This window comes from Nuphar pumila, chromosome 10 (assembly GCF_984573655.1).
Source record: "Nuphar pumila chromosome 10, dmNupPumi1.hap1.1, whole genome shotgun sequence".
NCBI classification, from domain to species: domain Eukaryota; kingdom Viridiplantae; phylum Streptophyta; class Magnoliopsida; order Nymphaeales; family Nymphaeaceae; genus Nuphar; species Nuphar pumila.
The window spans coordinates 80,146,895-80,166,161 of record NC_143258.1 but is presented as its reverse complement, the minus strand read 5'-3'; the positions used below and the strand labels follow the sequence as shown (position 1 = coordinate 80,166,161).

At 39.7% G+C, this 19,267-nt stretch overlaps 2 protein-coding genes across 2 annotated transcripts; one reads left to right on the top strand and one right to left on the bottom strand.

Annotated features, from left to right (window-relative positions):
- Positions 1–1,700: 1,700 nt before the first annotated feature.
- Positions 1,701–6,559, top strand: LOC149826987 (ornithine transcarbamylase, chloroplastic-like). The gene is made up of 5 exons (XM_090018407.1): positions 1,701–1,887; positions 3,363–3,697; positions 4,758–4,889; positions 5,045–5,320; positions 6,228–6,559. The coding sequence occupies exons 1-5, from the start codon at positions 1,701–1,703 to the stop codon at positions 6,408–6,410; spliced, it is 1,113 nt and encodes a 370-aa protein (XP_089874533.1). The 3' UTR covers positions 6,411–6,559.
- Positions 6,432–13,959, bottom strand: LOC149826986 (uncharacterized). Its single transcript, XM_090019094.1, has 8 exons — positions 13,281–13,959; positions 8,303–10,889; positions 8,159–8,195; positions 7,892–7,989; positions 7,550–7,615; positions 7,378–7,467; positions 7,074–7,250; positions 6,432–6,918 (listed from the first exon to the last, which is right to left on the bottom strand). Exons 1-8 carry the CDS (start codon positions 13,679–13,681, stop codon positions 6,883–6,885), a joined length of 3,492 nt encoding a protein of 1,163 aa, XP_089875220.1. The 5' UTR covers positions 13,682–13,959; the 3' UTR covers positions 6,432–6,882.
- Positions 13,960–19,267: the final 5,308 nt, after the last annotated feature.

The following is a 19,267-nucleotide window of genomic DNA, read 5'->3' as shown; positions in this document are numbered from 1 at the left end:
AACCTTTTACAAGTGTGGAAATTGAGATAGAAAGGGGGTCCATCTCCTTTTAGGAAAGTGTATATGAGCGTAGCATTCGCTACTGTACTGGTTGCAGATCCATCTCTCATCTGATGAACCTGTGTGGGAACAAGCAACCGACGTCGGTGTTGAAAAAGGTGGTGATTGGAGAGGATAGACTGAAGTTAAAGTCTCCAGTAAACAACATCGAAAGGTCTAGGGGACAGACTCACGAAAGCAATGTTATGTAACCCCTTTGGGGCCCTACAGGTAGAGTGAGAAGGTGTTTTGGATGGGCAGGGACCCCCTGTCAGCTCTCATCAGGGAGAGATGCAGGCGACTGTACAAGCTCCAGCGATTACTTTGATGGAGACCGAGCAAACTCTTGGTTTGTCTGAAGAAGCAGCCCAGACCCCTGCCAAATAGGGAGAGAGCACTGATTATGCCAAGCAATTGACTGGAAACCAGAGGCGTCGGGCCGGGGATCAACGACTGTGATGCTATCGAGAGGATACGCTCATGCGATCCCTGGGTGACACGCCTCCAGAGAGACGGAGCTGCATGTTAGGTGTAAGAAGGGAGGGGAGAGAGAATTTAAAAGAAGAAACGTGGGTTGTTTTAGATAAAGTTTGGTTTTGATGACGTGGAATAGTCTCATATTGATGGTGTTTGAGTTTGTTGTGGGCTTTATAACCCACATGTAAACTCTTACACTTGTTTCTGAAAACAAGAGGTTGGGATGACTACTATATACACGCGCACGTTCATCAAGCCGAGTTCAGGTTTGGGTTTGGGTAATTGGTCCTTCAAAACCATATCCAATCAATATCAAAGTATTTTTTTGCTCAAAGTTGCTGTGGATATTTGGATTCTTTAACGGGTTATAAGAAATAATAACGGGTTACGACTCATCGTAGTCCATGCCTGTTATGGCTCTTTGGATTCTGTTAACGGATCTCGACTTTTCGATTTTCGTTAACGGGTCATGTTTCTTCGGATTCCGTAACGGACTCTCACGTTTCATAACCGTTCATGGGTTATAAAAGCGTAGTTAGGGCTGAGGTTACTAATATCCTAGGCGCACTGATTTCTGAAGAAGAACTTTGTTGTTGTTTTTTTCATGTTGCTTTTTTTCTTGAGTTATCTCGAAAGAAGTTTGTCTGCAATATCGGTTCGTAGAGGTTATTTTCGAAGGATGATCCGTTGGAGTGCACTGTTTTAATTGTCGTGGCTATTGTATCTTGGGGGAAGGACGATGAACCCTATTTGCACTGTATGTAAGAACGAATCTTCTTTAAGGAGAGTACTTTCTTATGTTTTAGCCTTTTACATAATATTAACAACATGTTTTTCTTGTTTTTATTGTGTTATGTTGATGTGATTCTGAATTTTTTGCATTAATACTCATAATTTCAATATTGTTGTATTTCCTTGTTTTATTTGGTGATGTTGATTGTGAAACTGCGGACACCAACGCCTAGTGTCACTTTCCGCTGGAGCTTGTACAGTACCGCTGTAGCTTGTACGCCAAAAAAAAGTTGGCGGTTTGTTTCTCAAGTACACCAGCGTGTCAGGAGTTCATCGGTCTCGTTTATTTCATAGGCAGCCTCTCTTCCCACTTCAAAAGGGCAGCCACCGCCAGCAGAAGCAAAAGAGATCAGAGGAGTCCACAGCATTCAGCGTTTGCACCGAGAGCAGCAATGACGACCATCCACTGTGCTCCTCCTCCGCCTCGCTCAGGCGACGTCCGCCTCTCCTCCCCCTTCTGCCCCACCTTCCCCGGGCGGCTATCCGAAGCCCTCCCGACGAAGATTCCGTCCGCTCGACGGATTTCCTGCCAGACTCCGGCCGTCTCGCATTCCGCCCCGCACCTCGCCCACTATGCAGGTCGGTGCCTCCGTTTCTGTTTCGAAATCGCCTATCTGAGTTTTTAGTCTAGGGTTTTTTCGTGTCAAAGGGAGGGATTCTTCTGATACCCATGCGTGCGATTGGGGTAGTATCTGTTAGGAAATTATGAAGTTATTGTATCTTATTCTACGCTCGGTGTTCTCTTACGACTTAAGGGTTTTGTTATTCTTTAGTGCTTTGGGAGAATAGTCGAAATTGTTTTCCTTCTCTAGTCGAAATGCTACTGTTCCTCTTGTCCTCCTGTTGTGGTCTATTGTTGCTCTAGAAGTTTCCGAAGTGAGGGAAAAAAAAGAGCCTTTTAGCATATGATAGCTCAAACTTCTCATTTGTCTTTATCTTTGGGGGAGAAGAAGAAGATTGGGAAGCTCTTAACTTGTTTTACAAGTTAGGAGAAGGAAGGAGGAGAAGAAGAATGTTATGACTTATGATGCCGATTATGATGAAATCTAAGAAGTTGGGAAATGTGTCCTACTCTGTTCAGAATGCTACTTTTTCCCTTCTCCTGGTGGGATGATTGTTCTGGTGTAGCCAAAAAAATTGATGTTTTTTATGTCTGATTACTCAAACTTTCCTCTCTGTGGAACAAGAAGATGATGGTGATGAAGTTTTAAACGTATTTTATAGTTTAGTTAGGAGAAGAAACAAATGATGATGATGTACAAGAACATCCAGCACAGTGGCAGATCCGTTGGACGATGATGATGATGATGGTGTGTTCTTTCCTTCTTCCCTTTTTTTTCTCGCCGTCTAGAAGTCTGTATATTAGCTAGGAGAGATGAATTTTTCTTTAGCGGATGATGTTAGACATTATTTCTTTGTTTTCCCCCTAACCTGACGACGTTTCTAGACGTTTCAAGGTAGCTGGAAAGTTTGGACAGTAGTTGGATTTTCTTGATTTGAAATGTTCATCTTCTGTTGCTTCTTTCGGATGCGATGCTTTTTAATTTTTTGAACTTTTTAGCTTTTTCTAGGTCGTGTTCTTTCACGAGTTTCTGAAATCTTTGTTATGTTCATTGAGTTTTAAACTTTCGTGTAAAAGATTGGTCTCCCTTGCTTTTATTGCCATCTTAGAATGTGAAGAAATTTTATTTTGAATTGATCTTACAATTCTCGTGATCTTATTTAATTTGATAATTTTTTTCTTGTCTGTTTAGTATTTTATTTCTTCTGTTTTTCATACAACTATTAAAGAGGAGGTTTAAATAGGGTTTTGCTCCACATACGTTACCAGCCGAGAATGTCCCATTACTTGTTTCATTCCAAGAAGCTCCTTGTGTGATTTAGTTTAGTTCGATTGAATTACATGTATGGGTACTGAGTTGTTTGCATATATTGAACTTTTTTTCTCTTTGTAGGTGTATAGATGAATCTATACTTTTGATTCTGAACAGGTTTTTCAACCTAAATATTTTCTTAAGGTTAGCATCCTTGCTAATATGTCTATCTATTATCAGCAAAACCAGGTCTAAAAGATTTCTTGCACATTAGTGACTTTGACAAGGCAACAATAATGAAGATTCTGGATCGTGCTGCTGAAGTAAAAGCTTTACTGAAATCAGGAGAGAGGTCATTCCTCCCATTTAAGGGGAAGACGATGGCTATGATTTTTGCGAAGCCATCGATGAGAACCCGGGTTTCATTTGAGACAGGGTTTGTCTTATTAGGTGGTCACTCAATATATTTAGGACCAGATGATATCCAAATGGGTAAGAGGGAGGAATCTCGTGACATTGCTCGGGTTCTCTCAGGTTACAACGATATTATCATGGCACGCGTTTTTGCTCATCAGGTATGATGGTGAGTCTATCTTGTGATGCTTAAGAGTACGTCCGGTATGATCTATGTTCTTAAGTTTAGTTAATAGCTCTTAGCTTCCATTGATCCAGTTATTGAAGATTTTTGTGGGATTATGTTGGCTGCCTGTTGAATGCTGGATTTTGTAGGTCTCGTATAATCTTTAGTAATCATTTTGCGGATTTCAAAAGAGCCTTTTTTCTTACAAAATAGAACTAATAAATTTGGAGGCTTAATTGCCATAGAAATATCTATGAGGTGGGTAAAGTATATACAGGTTGCCGCTGATGTCCAGCTTCTAATAGAAGCTTGCAAGTTCACCATATTTATTACCCTAACAAAGTCTGACAATTTCATAGTAGTGTTTGTACTTTTGCATGGATAGCTCCACCAGTTGTGTCTTTATGATTTTAAAGAAACTGGTGCATGCTGTTGCATTGTAATTTTCCAAGACTATGGTGAATTTGCGGAAGTTTCAATGTTGATTCTATTTCGAGCTTTTGGAATTTGTTGGGAGTAATAACAATTGCTGAACTTTCTAGCATTCATTGAGAGCGGAATTTGATGTGTATTACTTCGGTCAAAAGGCCATGTTTTTTCAGTGCGTAACATGCTGATGTTTGAGAATGGTGAACTTTTTTTTATCCATGCATTCTGTTGGCAGGTTTAAATGGATCATATTTGCCACAATCGTGGCTGATTAGTAACTTAAAACTGAAAAACATGTGAGTTTTGTAGGATGTGTTACTCGTTCGTCATATCTTGGAAAATGTTCTAATGTTTCCTATCATTCTGATAAGTTACACCTTGCCTGTCACCACCATTTATTTGTTTCTAAGACTCATTTCCCTTTAGTTTGAGATGGTAGGCGTTATATGTTCTTTTACACCTTTTCTTCTGGAAATTGGGATGGGAAAATGGTGCCTTCATGTATTTGTTATGATTTAACTAAAATGTCTTGATGAAATATGCTTGAAAGCTGTGATGAAGATGGTATATGGTTATGATTTAGTTTCACGAAATCAACAGCTGATCTTTTTGCCATGGTGAATTAGGACATTCTTGACTTGGCAAAATATGCTTCCATACCAGTCATTAATGGATTGACTGATTATAATCATCCATGCCAAATCATGTCTGATGCACTCACCATCATTGAACATGTGGGCCAACTGGAAGGGACTAAGGTCAGTATGCTACACGTGTTTCCATTCTCTTGATAGCATCACTATCTTTTTTGTGCACTTTGTTAATACCTTTGTTTTCAGATCATGCTAGACACTATTCATCACTAGACGGCCTTTTGATTTTCACATACAGAGACTCATTTTATTTGCTGCAGGTTGTATACATTGGTGATGGTAATAACATTGTTCATTCATGGCTTCTGCTTGCGTCAGTGGTACCATTCCATTTTGTGTGTGCCTGTCCTGAAGGATTTGAACCAGATGAACAAACTGTTCAGAAGGCAAGGAGTTCTGATATTAGTAAGATTGAAATAACTAATGACCCAAAGGAAGCTGTTATTGGGGCTGATGTTGTCTATTCAGATGTCTGGGCTAGCATGGGACAAAAGGATGAGGCTACATACCGCCGTCAACGCTTCCAAGGTTTTCAGGTATGTTTTACCTTGCAGTTTCTATTATATCGTTTGAGAACTCTAGATCAATTGAAAAAACAAACTATTCATAGAGTGAAAAACCCATACCCCGTTAACTCTCGTCTTATCTACTAGAACAAATTTAAATGCATTTCGGAGGAAAGAAATAGAAGAAGAAAAAATGTGTACAACTGAAAAGCTTAAGCGTCTTATCCAAATCATTTGATTATCTTGTATTCTTCTCTTTTTCGATGAGATTGTGTGGTATTCTTGTTACACTAGGAATAAACTATTCACCAGAATCTAGGAATCATAGTTTGATAAACATCTAGGTGAATGTCATAACTCAAAGTAGCGCGAAGACTTCCATTAGAACATGCATTATGTTCAAGCAGTCATATATCCAAATATAACCAAGTTTTCAGAAATCATTTTAAGTGCTTTCATGGGTCCTCCTTTGATCCATATGTTGGAACCAGTACAGAATACATATCAAGTTCAGTTTCTTAAGTATCATTCTTAATGTATTTCTGCCTTCTTTTGATCTTGAATAACTTGGCTAGCTAAAATGTGTTTAATTGTATTCATGTTTTTGCATGGCTTTAAAAGGCCCCACATGATTGGGTAACTTCAAGTACCGGCCGTTTTGCAGCTTGGAACAGCCTACCATTTAGTTGGATTCTCTCCAGTTTCTTATGTTCGCTGCCCCAAGGGCTACCAATCAATTTTAAAAACAATTTTGTCTTCAGGGAACTCTTAATGTCGACTGCAAAAATCACTGGGATTTTGACACATACACTATGTATTTCTCATTTTAAAATATTGTTTTTTTTTGTTTTTCACTAAATGAAGGCAGGCTTGCTAAAACGTCTGTGATAGTCCAGTTGATTTTCATTAACTTACAAGCACGTTGATGGAATCGCAGGTGGATGAAGCTCTAATGAAGTTGGCGGGACCCAAGGCGTATTTCATGCATTGCCTGCCTGCAGAAAGGGGCACTGAAGTAACAGATGGCGTGATTGAATCCCCTCGCTCTATTGTCTTTCCACAGGCTGAGAATCGGTTACATGCTCAGAATGCTGTAATGCTGCATGTGCTGGGATTATGAATGCCAAGATGGATACCGTCTGGTTTCCCAATTTTGTATTGCTCATGAATATGTAGCATTGACAATTTTCTGTGCTCATTAATGAGCTGTCATAAAAACATATTGGGGAATTCTACATGCTTTAATTCATATTTTAGCGTTTAATTTAACATTGACTTGTGGAGCTTTGGCTGATGTGATATGACTTTCTACAAAACCTAAGGTTGCTCCATTGTGAAATACAGGATGATCATGTACTGTGGGAGCGGTGAACACTGACAGAATATCTCAGTAAATATGCATTTACTGACATCAGCATCTTGACGCCATATGATTTTGGTGTGCTGGCAGCTGCTGCAGAGAAGATGACTCGTATACTTCATATTTACTGCACAGATAAAGGAGAATTGTGTTACAGCAGCCCATGGATGCACGGTTTGGTTCAAAATGTCTGCCTTCCAATGGAGATATCTGGAATGATGTATTGTGTTTCTTAACGTTCCTCGGAATTGAACTTGTTCCACGCCTCCTGAGAAGGCATAGAATAACACGTCATGGATCACATTCAGCTACATAGCATGTCAATTAATATGGCTTGAGCCAACAACATTTAGATCAAATCATATAATATGCACGGAAAGGAAGCTCTTCTAACATATCAATTCAGTGATAACAGTAACACACCTTCAGTAAATCGAAGACCTTCTCAGAAACATACTTCTGCTGAATAGTTGCACCCCGTTGTTGAACCTTGTCAGGATGTACGCAAAGGGTAGCCTTCCTAAAGGCTTTCTTGACGGCAGCAGATGTTACCACCTCTGTTAACGGCACAGGCTGCCACCCACTCTCTGATCCAAGGATCTAGCACCAAACAAGAGAGAAAAAAAACATTAACCAGTTTATTAAGCCCATAACCGCAAAACTATTTCATAACCAGTGTGCCTCTCTCTCTCTCTCTCTCTCAATAGAAGAACAGATTTATTCGTACATATTGCAGTGTTGAAAGCAACGCACGCAAGTTTCCTTCCTTTCCATTCGACCACCTTTTGATGTCAGCATCAAGAGTTTCTGCTAATCTCTGTGTTAAGAAGACATACAAATCAGAAAAGACAAGCCTATGGGAGTGGGTAAAGTAAATATATTCAGACCACATTTCTCACATTTCTTTCTGCTTGCTCCCTTTGAGCAAGAATATCACGGGCTTTCTTTTCCGCAAGAGCTTTTGCCTAAAATGACAGAAAACAAGTTTAAAAACTGTCCAATACATCCATCGCCTAACGTTCACAACTCACAAAGCAACTTTGGTTCTCAAAATATAAATGAGCATTGCATATGAACATACTGAATTTGAGGAAAAAGGCATTTCAGCATGGCCAGACAACACATAATACAGCGATACTAGTCAGAAACTCAATTTCAGCACTACACAGCGGCAACTAAAATTCATGAGGAAGCCAGTAGCCAGCAACTATGGGAAAACGAAATCAAAACACTTCACATACCGCACGTTCTGTAGTGCGCTGGTACCTCTCCAATCTTGCTTTGCACCTTTCCTCTGTTTCCCCTTCAAATTCTGAGTGTTTTCCAATGGAATGGGATGCTTCAAAATAGACAAACAAATTATAATTTGGAAAAGTACTGCAACAATATCAGTAGCTTCCAGAAGCAGTATTCTAGTATACAGTTAGATATTGAAGATAAACGCTAATTACAGACTTAGATGCATTGCCCAAAAAATGAATTAGAAACTTCAGACAAAGAAGCCATACCATGTAATGAAGCATCGCATTGAAAGTTCTGGGCATCCTGCAATATTTCAAGGTCCATTTAGTTCACAGCTGTGATGTGCCAGAAACAAATCGAGAAGAGAAAGGAGCAATCATAAGGGTGATAAAGAGGAAGAATATACTCACAGAAGTAGAAGTATGCCCTGCACTATTCACCCTCACCCTTGTCCCATCACATGCTTCAGATTCATTATCTTTCTTCTGCTTATCTCTTAAGGAAGCAGCAAACCTCTCAGCAACTGCCCTCTCCATGCGTTCTCTTGCCTCTGCAGCAACTTTCTCGACAATTGCCCTTTCAGCAGCTCGCTCTGCCCTAAGCCTGGCCTCTGTAGAATCCTTTTCTCCAAATGATTTTTCCCTGGATTCAGATGAAGCTTTTTCTGCTTTTTCCCGGGCCTCTGTGCTTGCTCTTTCGCGAACTTCAGCAGTTGCTCTCTCTACAGCTGCCCTTTCTGCCCTGTCCCAGGCATCAGCAACTGCTTTATCACGGGCTTCATTAGTTGCCCGTTCAACAGCAATTCTGTCCTTTTCTCTTTCACGCTCCCTTTCTTTTTGTTCTTCTAATTTCATCAACCGCTCCATTTCTTGCTCTCGATCCCTTTTCAGCTTCTCCTTGTCCAACTGTAATTTTTCTTTTTCAGCTCTTTCAAGGGTTTCACTGAATTTTCTCATCTTCTGCTCAGTCCCTTGAGTCCCATCGATCTCGTGGGCCACTTTTAATATCATCTCTTTCTCTTCTGATTTATTACCATGTTGAGCGGATTCGGCTTTTTTCTCTTTGGTCTCCTGCATGGGGACCGCTTGAACGGTGTTTTGCATTTTTTTAATTGCATCCAGCTTATCACCATCTGGAAATGTTCCAAATACTTTCTCATTTTGTTCATGCTCATGAGCCTCTTGACCTGCTTTTAGCTTGATAGTTTCTTCCTGTTCCACTGGTTCTTGAGCAGCCTTTTGTTTGTTCTCATGGATTTCGTCTTGCTTTCTTGATGCTTGAGCAGTCTTTAATCTAAACGAACTTTCTGTCTGTTCATGGGTCTCGTGTGCTGCAGTTATTTTTTCCTCTCTTTCATTTTCCTCATAGTCCTTTTGATCAGTGTCTAGCTTCTTCTCCATTTCTTCATGCTGCTGGGGCTCCTGAGCTTCCTTTAGATCCTTCTCATTTTCATTAGCTGCATTTTGTTTTTTCATATTGTTCACCCTTCCATGAGCCTCTTGATCAGCTTTCAGTTTCTTTCCACTTTGCTCCCTTTCATACGCTTCAATAGCTGGATTCAGTGTCTTCTCATGTACTTCCTGGTTGTGAACTTCCTCCAATTTGCGTTCTCCTTTGTTCATTTCCTTCTTGTGGGACTCTTTTACCAAATTTGGTCCCTTCCCTAGCTTTTCCTCAGCAAGGTCAAAACTCCTCCGCTTTTCCTGAAGTTCAAAAACATCCTCGTGAAGTCTCATTTCTTCATGCTTGTCTTGCTGATCATAATCATTTAGCCTTTCCTTCATTTGGTGCTTATCAAACTCTTTGACCACATTTGATCCATTCCCTAGTCTTTTTTCTGCACATTCCTCAGCCACGTCAAAACACCCTTGTTTGTTCAGGGGTTTAAAAACCTCCTTTGGAGGTCTCCTTTCATGCATTTCTTCTTCATCACAATCTTTTATTTCTTTATATTCCCTGTCGAATACTTCAGGAGTCATCTCCACGGTGCATTCAAAGAATTCTTGAGCAGTTTCACACTCTTCTCGCTCCTTGTGCCTTTTTCCCTCTCTGTCTGCCAACTTCTTATTGCTTTTCAGAGTGTTTCTTCTTCTTTCCCTGGATTCCTTTGCAATCTTTAGCTTGGCTTTTGCTTCCTCCATCACTTCCTTCATTGCAGCTGCAGAAGCAGCAGCAGCTGAATTCGCATCAACCTCAACATCCAAGCAGGGTGGTGAACTCTGTTTTGAAGCCTCTTCAACTAAATGAGTTTCTGAAGCAATCACTGTATGATGTTGTCCATTGCTGGACACCATGTTATGTAAATTACCATTCTCATGAAAATCTTTCATTCTTGAAGCCAGCCTCTTCTTAGAATGACCATTCTTGATGCCTAATTTTGGAGGTAGTCTTGAAGGTGGTGGCAGTTGAGTAGGTTGTGTCTGAAGGTTAATCTCAGTGACAGATAGAAATACATCATTTGGAATATACTTATCAACACCATAATCATGACAGGAAGCATGCACGTGTGAACTAACATACGGTTCATCTTCCATCAGACAAGGATTAGGGTGAATGCTACAATTATCTTCCTTGAGCTCATCCCTGAACGCATTAGGCAGGGAATTTCCAGAAGAGTTATGTAACAAGGTTCTTGTTGTAGGCTTTATTTCTGCTACCTTCTCAGTGACAGTAGAACCAGTGCATGTGTTAGCACTAACTTTCCTGTTGTGGCTCTCCACTGAAGGCAAGCAAGAATCAACCACAAATGCACACCCAGAAACAGCCTCAAGCTGTGGAACATGCATTTCATTTCTGGAATTTTCTTTGCTTTTGTGGTTCATCATTTGAAATGATACGTCCAACTGCTTTTCAGTGTCGTGCATTTTCTGGTATGCTGACTTTGATGCAACTGAAACATTCTCTGAAGTAGCAGATAAGATTCCATCTGAATTCTCCAAAGAAATAGTGGAAAGATTGGTAGGAACCTTCTTCAAAGACTTCCCTTCTCCATCAACTCTGTTAAAAATAAATTTTAGAATCTTTGTTGATATCTTCTTTAATATGACAAAGCTTACAAACAAGCCAAAATTATCCTGAGCATGGCCATTTACCATCTTAAGAACCAAGATAATAAGACCTAGGAACTAGCCCTTCAATTAGAAGTTTGAAGAAATATAGTGACCCCAAGTGAATTTGGTTTCCATATCTTATTAGAAAATACAGGAAATGTTCGTGTGTGTACATGCATAGAAAGCACATCGGCCATTTTTGGGTGCATTAAACAATGCAAATAAAATTGGCAAATCTAATAATGCTGTGTTGTCAACAAATTTCCACTAGCTAAGGACCCATCTGGTGCTACTTATGGCTCAAAGAGAACTCTAGATGCTCTCAAGGTATAGATTCCGTGATCTACTCCATATATATCAACATTTGTAATCACTTAATGGCATGCTTTAATATATCCCCTGCGTTACATGATTGTATCTAAAGTTTTGATCTCTCTCTCTCTCTCTCTCTCTATATATATATATATATATATATATATATATATATACACACACACAACAACAACTATGCCTTCATCCCAAAACAATTGGGTTCGGCGATATGAACCAAAAAAGAAAATCATTCTGGGTCTTCCACATGAATCCTTCTCCTCCAATCATTTCTATCCAATGCCATGTCCTCGGTGAGGTTCAAAGCATTCATATCCTTTCCTATCACCTCCATCCATGTCTTCCTAGGCCTACCCCGACCTCTTTTAACTAATATATTTTCTCATTTCTCCATCCTTCTAACTGGAGCATCATTAGGCCTTCGCCGAATATGTCCAAACCACCGTAAACGATTCTCTCTCATCTTATTTTCAATGGGTGCAACGCCTACCTTCTTACGTATCTCCTCGTTCCGATGTTTTCCTTATATGCATGCACACACATACATCCCAATTCCAAATTTAAAGTTTATTCAACTTAATCATTCCTACAGCATTTATAACTTCCAGCAACTAAAAATACAGATTAGAGATGCTAAATCAATGAAAATTAGTGACATTTTCAAGACCAAAAAACTTTATGCAGCACTGCTCTATACCAGCATGTGTATATGTTAGTCACTGAATGCTTCTGAAAAGCTCAGAATTTCGCTTTCGAAGAGCAAAGTGATGCACTACTATCATGCTTCTTGAACTTTATGGAAAGCTCACTTCCCCCAATATGGAATTGAATTTTCAGGAACATTGAAAATGCACTTTTTATGTTGGAAAATTTGTTTTTTATTTTTCAAAAAAATATTGTTTACTATAAAACTTATGGGTACTTTTGGGCAAAATGCTCAAAAGATGCATTTAAGAAAACTTATGTTTTTTTCTTAAAGTTAATTTCTTTAATTTCTTTTTATGTTGGAAAATTTGTTTTTTCTTTTCAAAAAAATATTTTTTACTATAAAACTTACATGATGTGGTAACTTTTGGGCAAAATGCTCAAAAGATGCATTTAAATAAAACTTAAGTTTTTTTTCTTAAAGTTAATTTCTTTTTATGTTGGAAAATTTGTTTTTCCTTTTCAAAAAAGTATTTTTTTACTATAAAACTTACATGTTGTGGGTACTTTTGAGCAAAATGCTCAAAATATGCATTTAAGTAAAACAAGTTTTTTTTCTTAAAGTTACTTCCTCCACATTTCATTATGGCTTCTCACTCTCTTCCCCGTATTCTTCTCATTCATGCTTCACGCATTAAGGCATTTCTTAGACAGTGCTTCACACACGCACTTCTTACTCTGGTAACCATGATATATACTCCTAAATTTTCATCCCTGACCTGTTTTCTCCCCACTAATGAAACTATACATCTAGTTTTCCTTTTCTGTTATTATTAGGGTTCCCTATATTCATTGTGGAAACAAATGGGACTAAAAATAACTGGAGTTTTGAATATTGCCACTCATACACCATCTTTTTTTTCTCCTTTCCCACAAAAGAAGACCTAAACTCCTTGTTGCATTGCTTAAGATGACGATTAATTTAACCTTCGACCCAGTAGAGATCTTATTTTAACTTGAAAAACATATAGCTCTTTTTTTTCCGCATCCCTTTTCTGATTTGACTGAGAAGGAGCATTTGATAGAACAAAAACCAAAACCTCAAAAAATGCAAAAATAAAGCATGCAAAGTCGAATAAGCTAAGCAAGAACAAGAACTCAAGTATTCGCGATCTTAGTAGCGGTTCCAGTAGTATCAGTAGTAGAAGCAGCAGCCGCAATAGTAGTAGTAGCACTAGCAGCAGCAGTAGTAGTAATAAAAATAATACTAGTAGTAGTAAAAGGCAATGAAGAAGGAGGAGAATTTCTATAAACAAACAACCATGAAAAAAAGCAAAATGAAGAAAAACAAACCCACACATACCTAGTTTTCTTCACAGAACCACCCTCAGAATCCCTCCTTTCAGCTCCGGCACCCGATCGTCCGAGCATGTCCTCTAGAGAGACCACGAAATCGCGTCCGAACCCACCGAAGATGTCCGAGTAGGAGTCGCCGGAGATCACTGCGCCGTCTCCGTCGCAGTCGCTCGAGAAATCGAGGAACGGCACGGGAGGTGTCTTCTGGGCGCCGGAGGAGCCGCGGAAGATCTCGGCGTAGTCGTCGACGCAGGGAGGGAAGGATGGGACGGTGTACTTCGGGGGACCGCCGAAGACGTCGTCGTAGACGGTCTGGCCGGCGAAGCCGTTGCCATTGACCGTCTTCTTGCTGCAGTGGGCGCGGAACCCGTGGCGGCCCCTCTGGACAGAGGGCCGGAGCTCCTCCATGGCGAAACCCAAGCCCTAGGGTTTCAGGAGGGGGAGGGATTTGCAGAGAAGAGCGAAAGTAGACGAGCAAGATGATGACGGTGATGATGATGATGGTTTATGAGCGTATTATTTTTCCTGTTTTTTTATATACCTTGAAAGTTGTACTCCAATCAAGCAGAATTCTATGATTTTCTCCCTTTCTTTAATTTCCTCTTTCTTTCTTTTTTGTCACACAGGCGATTGGTGAAAGCAATCGGCGATTTTTTGGGAGTCGTCTGACTGGTATCTGCCGAGGTGAGAGAGCCAGCGAACGATCAAATTACGTAAATATCCTTCATGTTAACCTCCCTCCCCCAAAAAGAGCATTTCATGCTCAGGAGTCCTAAAAAGGACCACTTATTTAAGCATTTGCATTTTGTATCTCCATGTTTGTCAGCACTAATTAGCGTTGGAGTTTGATGCGATTGCAAAGACTTAAGTACCCTCTCCTCCATTGGTGAAAAAAAAAATGACGATTCTAGAAAAGGAATGGTTGTAAAGAATTAAGTACTCCGAAAATAATTATTTAAGACACAGTCTTTGCATTGCAGGATTATCCGAGAAAGAAATCTCCCATGGCGGAGGCCATGAACATCAACTCTCACTCTCTCTCTTTTCTCTTTTTGCTTCTGTGCACATCAGGCAGAAGATCCTACATTGCTCCATCAAGCATCGACTGACATGCACATTGACTCTTGTGGAGCCTGATGAAGAGTTTTTACCCTTACAGGAGGAGGGTTTGGGGGCTCCTCCCAGCGTGGGTAGCATCATTCAACTAAATGAGTTGTTAATCCTGATTCAGAGTTTTTACCCTTACAGGAGAGGGGTCTGGGGGCTCCTCCTAGCGTGGGTAGCACCATTCAACTTGAAGAGTTGTGAAGTCTGATTTAGAGTTTTTACCCTTACAGAAGAGGGGTTTGAGGGTTCCTCCCAACGTGGGTAGCATCATTCAACTTGATGAGTTGTAGAGCTTGATTCAGAGTTTTTGCCCTTACAGGAGGAGGGTTTGGGGGCTCCTCCCAGCGTGAATAACATCATTCAACTTGATGAGTTGTGGAGTCTGATTCAGAGTTTTTTTCCTTACAGAATGGGGGTTTGGGGGCTCCACCCAGCGTGGGTAGCATCGAAACGAACCTTAATCACTTCGCCGATGGTGATCCGGCGAAACGATGGTGAGTCGACAATTCGATGATGAGCCGACAAAAGAACCTGAGCCATTAAAAATGTATGTTTAAACTTTTCATCTTCATCTTCTTCTTCTTCCTTCTACGTAAAACACTGCAAAACCCTCTCTCTCTCTAGAGAAAAAATCAAGGGAGGCAAAGAGTTCTCCCTGAAGAAGGCCATGAACATAAACCCTCTCACTCTCTCTCCTTTCTCTTTCTACTTATGTGCATATCCAGCGATTTGAAATATGACCTTCGGTTAGGGAGATATGACCCTAACAAGTTGGTCCGAATTCGGGTAGCGATTTCCTTACTGAATAACAGTACAAATCGTTATAGTGATTTGCGGAAGACACTATAAATCAGTACAGTGAGATCCAACAACACTATAAATCGTTGTGGGGCTCGATGGAGACCCCAAAACACTACAAATCGTTATAGTGATTTGTGAAAGACACTACAAATCATTGTTGGAAGACCGGATAACACTATAAATCACTGTGGGGCTTGTTGGAGACCCAAAAAGACTACAAATCACTGTAGGAAGGCCCGACAATATTACAAATCATTTTTGGAAGGTCAGATAACACTATAAATCATTGTTGGGCTCGTTGGAGACCCGAAAACACTACAAATCGTTGTAGGAAGGCCTGACAATACTACAAATCGTTGTTCAAAGACCGAACAACACTAAAAATCGCTGTGGAACTCGTTGGAGACCCGACAATACTAAAAATTGTTGTAAGGGAGTCATTGAAAAAATCGTAAAAAAAACAGAAAAAGAAAAATAGAAAAATCGTGGGGAAGGGGTGTTACGAAAACCTCCAGCAAGAAACAACCGAAGGAAACATGAGCCCCACGATTAAACAAAACGCTTTATTGCTCTTTTTCGATAGTTAAAAGAGGGAAAGAAAATAAAAAAATTATACGGGATCCGTGCCGGGGGAGCCCCCAGACCCCCCTCCTGCAAAGGCAAAAACTCTAAATCAGGCTCCACAACTCATCAAGTTGAATGATGTTACCCAGGCTGAGAGGACCCCCCAAACCCCCTCCTGTAAGGGCAAAAACTATGAATCAGGCTCCACAACTCATCAAGTTGAACGATGCTACAGTCAATGTGCAGGTCAGTCGGTGTTTGATAGAGCAATGTAGTATCGTCTGTTGGATGTGCACAGAAGTAGAGAGAGAAGAGAGAAAGAGGGTTGATGTTCATGACCTTCTCCAGGGAGAACTCTTTGCCTCCCTTGATTTCTTCTCTAGAGAGAGAGAGAGAGTTTTACAATGTTTTACGGAGAAGGAAGAAGAAGAAGATGACGATGAAAAGTTCAAACAAACATTTTTTTATGGCTCAGGTTTGTTTCGCCAGATAACCATCGAATCGCCGATTCACCATCGTTTCGCCGAATCACCATCGGCGAAATGATTAAGGTTTGTTTCGTTGTGTAGACTTTAAAGAGTCAACATCATTCTCGACTTTCTGGATGGAAGACATGCTTGTCTTTTTTTTAAACTGTTTTTTTTAATGAAGGGCATTTTTGTTATTTTCTCAAACCGTCATTTTATGAGAAGAATAGCAAGAAAGGGTACTTAAGTCTTTGCAACCACACGAGACTCCAATGCTAAGTGATGTCAACATAGACGAGAATACGAGGCCCATGTGCTTGTATACGTGGTGCTCATTCAGACCCCCAAGCACAGACGTGGGATTCAGTGAATCATTGGGGGAGAACATACACCCCCCCCCCCCCCCCCGTGTGACGTTCTTTTTCTCTTAGTTGGGATTCTTTTTTTTATTTTTCTTAATGCATTCTCTCGTACAATGGTAGGAAAATCATTTTCTCACGTTTGCATTAACGTGAGGAAATAGTTCTTCTCGTAATCATTCTCTCAAAGCTTGAGAGAATGATTCCCACAGGAGTATGAGCAAATGTGCCCATGATTACTTGAGATTTTTTTTTTCGAAGGATTGATTTTAAAGCTGCCTATGAAGTTGGTCCCTTTCCAAGCTCATTTCTCATGTTATATAATTGCATAACTTCTTGAAAACAAATTTTGACTTCACAATTAAAAAAAAAAGTATAAGTTTAAAAATCATCGTTTTGTAAAAATTTTAAAAAATATCTAGTTAACTTATAAATCATCAATTGAATTGCAAAATAAATTATAAATTGCGTTCTATTTTTTTTTAAATAAAAAGGAAAAAATAGTTTATTTAAAGGAAACTATTGCTAAGTTGGTAAGGTAAAGAAGTAGCTGTAATGGGCCAAATTAACACATCTTTGCTTTCACATGTTGTTGGTAATGAAGGCTATTTGTCTTACAATTTGAGCTAAATTGCGTAATCATAAATGCTAAGCAAATCATTAATTAAGGTGCTGCATCATGATCTTATATGCCGTCGTCGTCCAATCTTATTATGAAGATGTGGTGATAACCTAATAGATGGAGCCATAATAGCCTGCTATGAGATTTGATGGTGATGTGAGTAAGCACGCCTGCTATTCAATTGTTAGGTGAGAGCATACAAGTATGTGGTGCATGTCCTAATCTTTTTGTGGAAAGAAACACGGTTGGCTCAGTTACGTTTGAGAATGCATGGACTGACTGATAGACTTGGTAGGTTCCACCACCAACCATCTAAATCAACAAGTTTTTTGGTGTTGGCAAGCTCATCATTTTGTAAAAAAAAAAAGTATCCGGTCAATGTGATGTAGTAATCCTTGCAAAATGGTTGGCTCTCCTACTCCAGTGAGTGCAGTATTCACGTACCAAAAGACACATTTCGTGCATCAGATTTTCCTAATATGTCAGTCACACAACCATTGGACCCACTCATCAGCCTTATTGCCAAACAGCAATTTTTTGTAAAAGGAATGAAAAGGAAAAAAGAAAAGGTGAATTAATTATATAGGACAGAGGGCACGTTTGAGAGTTAAGGCTATTTTCGGTAGTCTAGTTAGGGTTTCCCGATCAGAGGACCATAGGCTTCCGAGGAATTCAGGATGGGCGATTTTCTTACATTTCAAATTATTCCCTGCTCCTTTTTTTCCACAAAGGAAACCGCTTCCATGTTTCAAAGTTCAAACGGAACCCAAGAAGGGGTGGGGGCTTGGGCGCCGCTCACATGGGTTTTTGAAAAAACATAACAATGGACACATTTAATAGCAGGAATGTGGCAGACATGAGAAGAGTTGCCCTTGTTTTACTTATATATTACAAATTATATCCCTAGCTCTTGCAATGTTCGCACACTCCATCAAACATGCAATTTCACAAAAGCAGCCTCCCATTATTTATGTTGGTTATATAAGCAGAGACATTTTCAAGCGATATCAAACATGTCGGTCTGTTTTTTTTTTTTGGCTAAACCGTGGTTGGCAACTAAGATGTGATTAAATCACTATTTTAAATAAGCTAAAGTAACTGATTTCATGCAAATTTTTTTCTTTTTCCTTTTCTTTTTCTTTGATAGGCAAGGTGAAGGCGAGGATATCGCCTATGAGATTCAAACCTGAACTCCCTCGGTTATCACAGCGCGCGACGGAACTCCCTCGTTTATGATATGATAGTGCAACTTAACCATCCAACTATGTTGTTGGTCTCATGCATCATACAAACGTTTATTGTGGAGTATGGATGTGATCTCAAGTTCTTGAAACCATCTTGACCAAGTGCTCTTGGATCTTGGATCCAATGTTGTTAACATTGCTCATTTTCCCACAAACTATTGATGCAATTGGTGAGCAAGGGAACTTGGACTTTTTACACCAATGAACTCACAAGTGCATCAAGTAGTTTTCCACAATTGCTAAAGAAATTGAAGAAAAAAAAACAACAAAAGTCAAAAATCTAAATAGGAATGGGAGAATAATTGTATTATTATTAATGATATATAATAAATTCATGGTCAAGAATGGAATAGTACTCTCGTAATTTAAGTCCTTATGTCATATAGGTTTTCAAGTTATGGACCAATACTAAATCGCATTTGATTGTAGTCCATTTACCTACTCTTTGACAACTATCATAATACGACATCAATGTGGTCATTCACCAAGTTGTGGAAAATAGAGAAACGTCGTAATAACAATTTTTTTTTTTCTTTTTTGGCGTGAAGAAACCACTGCTATATGGTTTAGACGTCCCAATAGGGGCTGAGAAGTGTCATGTTGGCTGTGGATCTGAGCTGGTGTTTTAGTGTAAAACTTAATAAGTACTCTCCCATGCCCACTGAGGATTAGGGGTGTCAATGGGTCGGTTTTACCCCGACCAAACCTTATAGGGTCTGGGTATGGTGACAAATAAGAAGACCCAGGTCTGAACCCAAAGATCCGATTAATACATGGACTCGAGTATAGTTTGCAAAATTTTATACCAGACCCCGTCCCGACCGGAATTC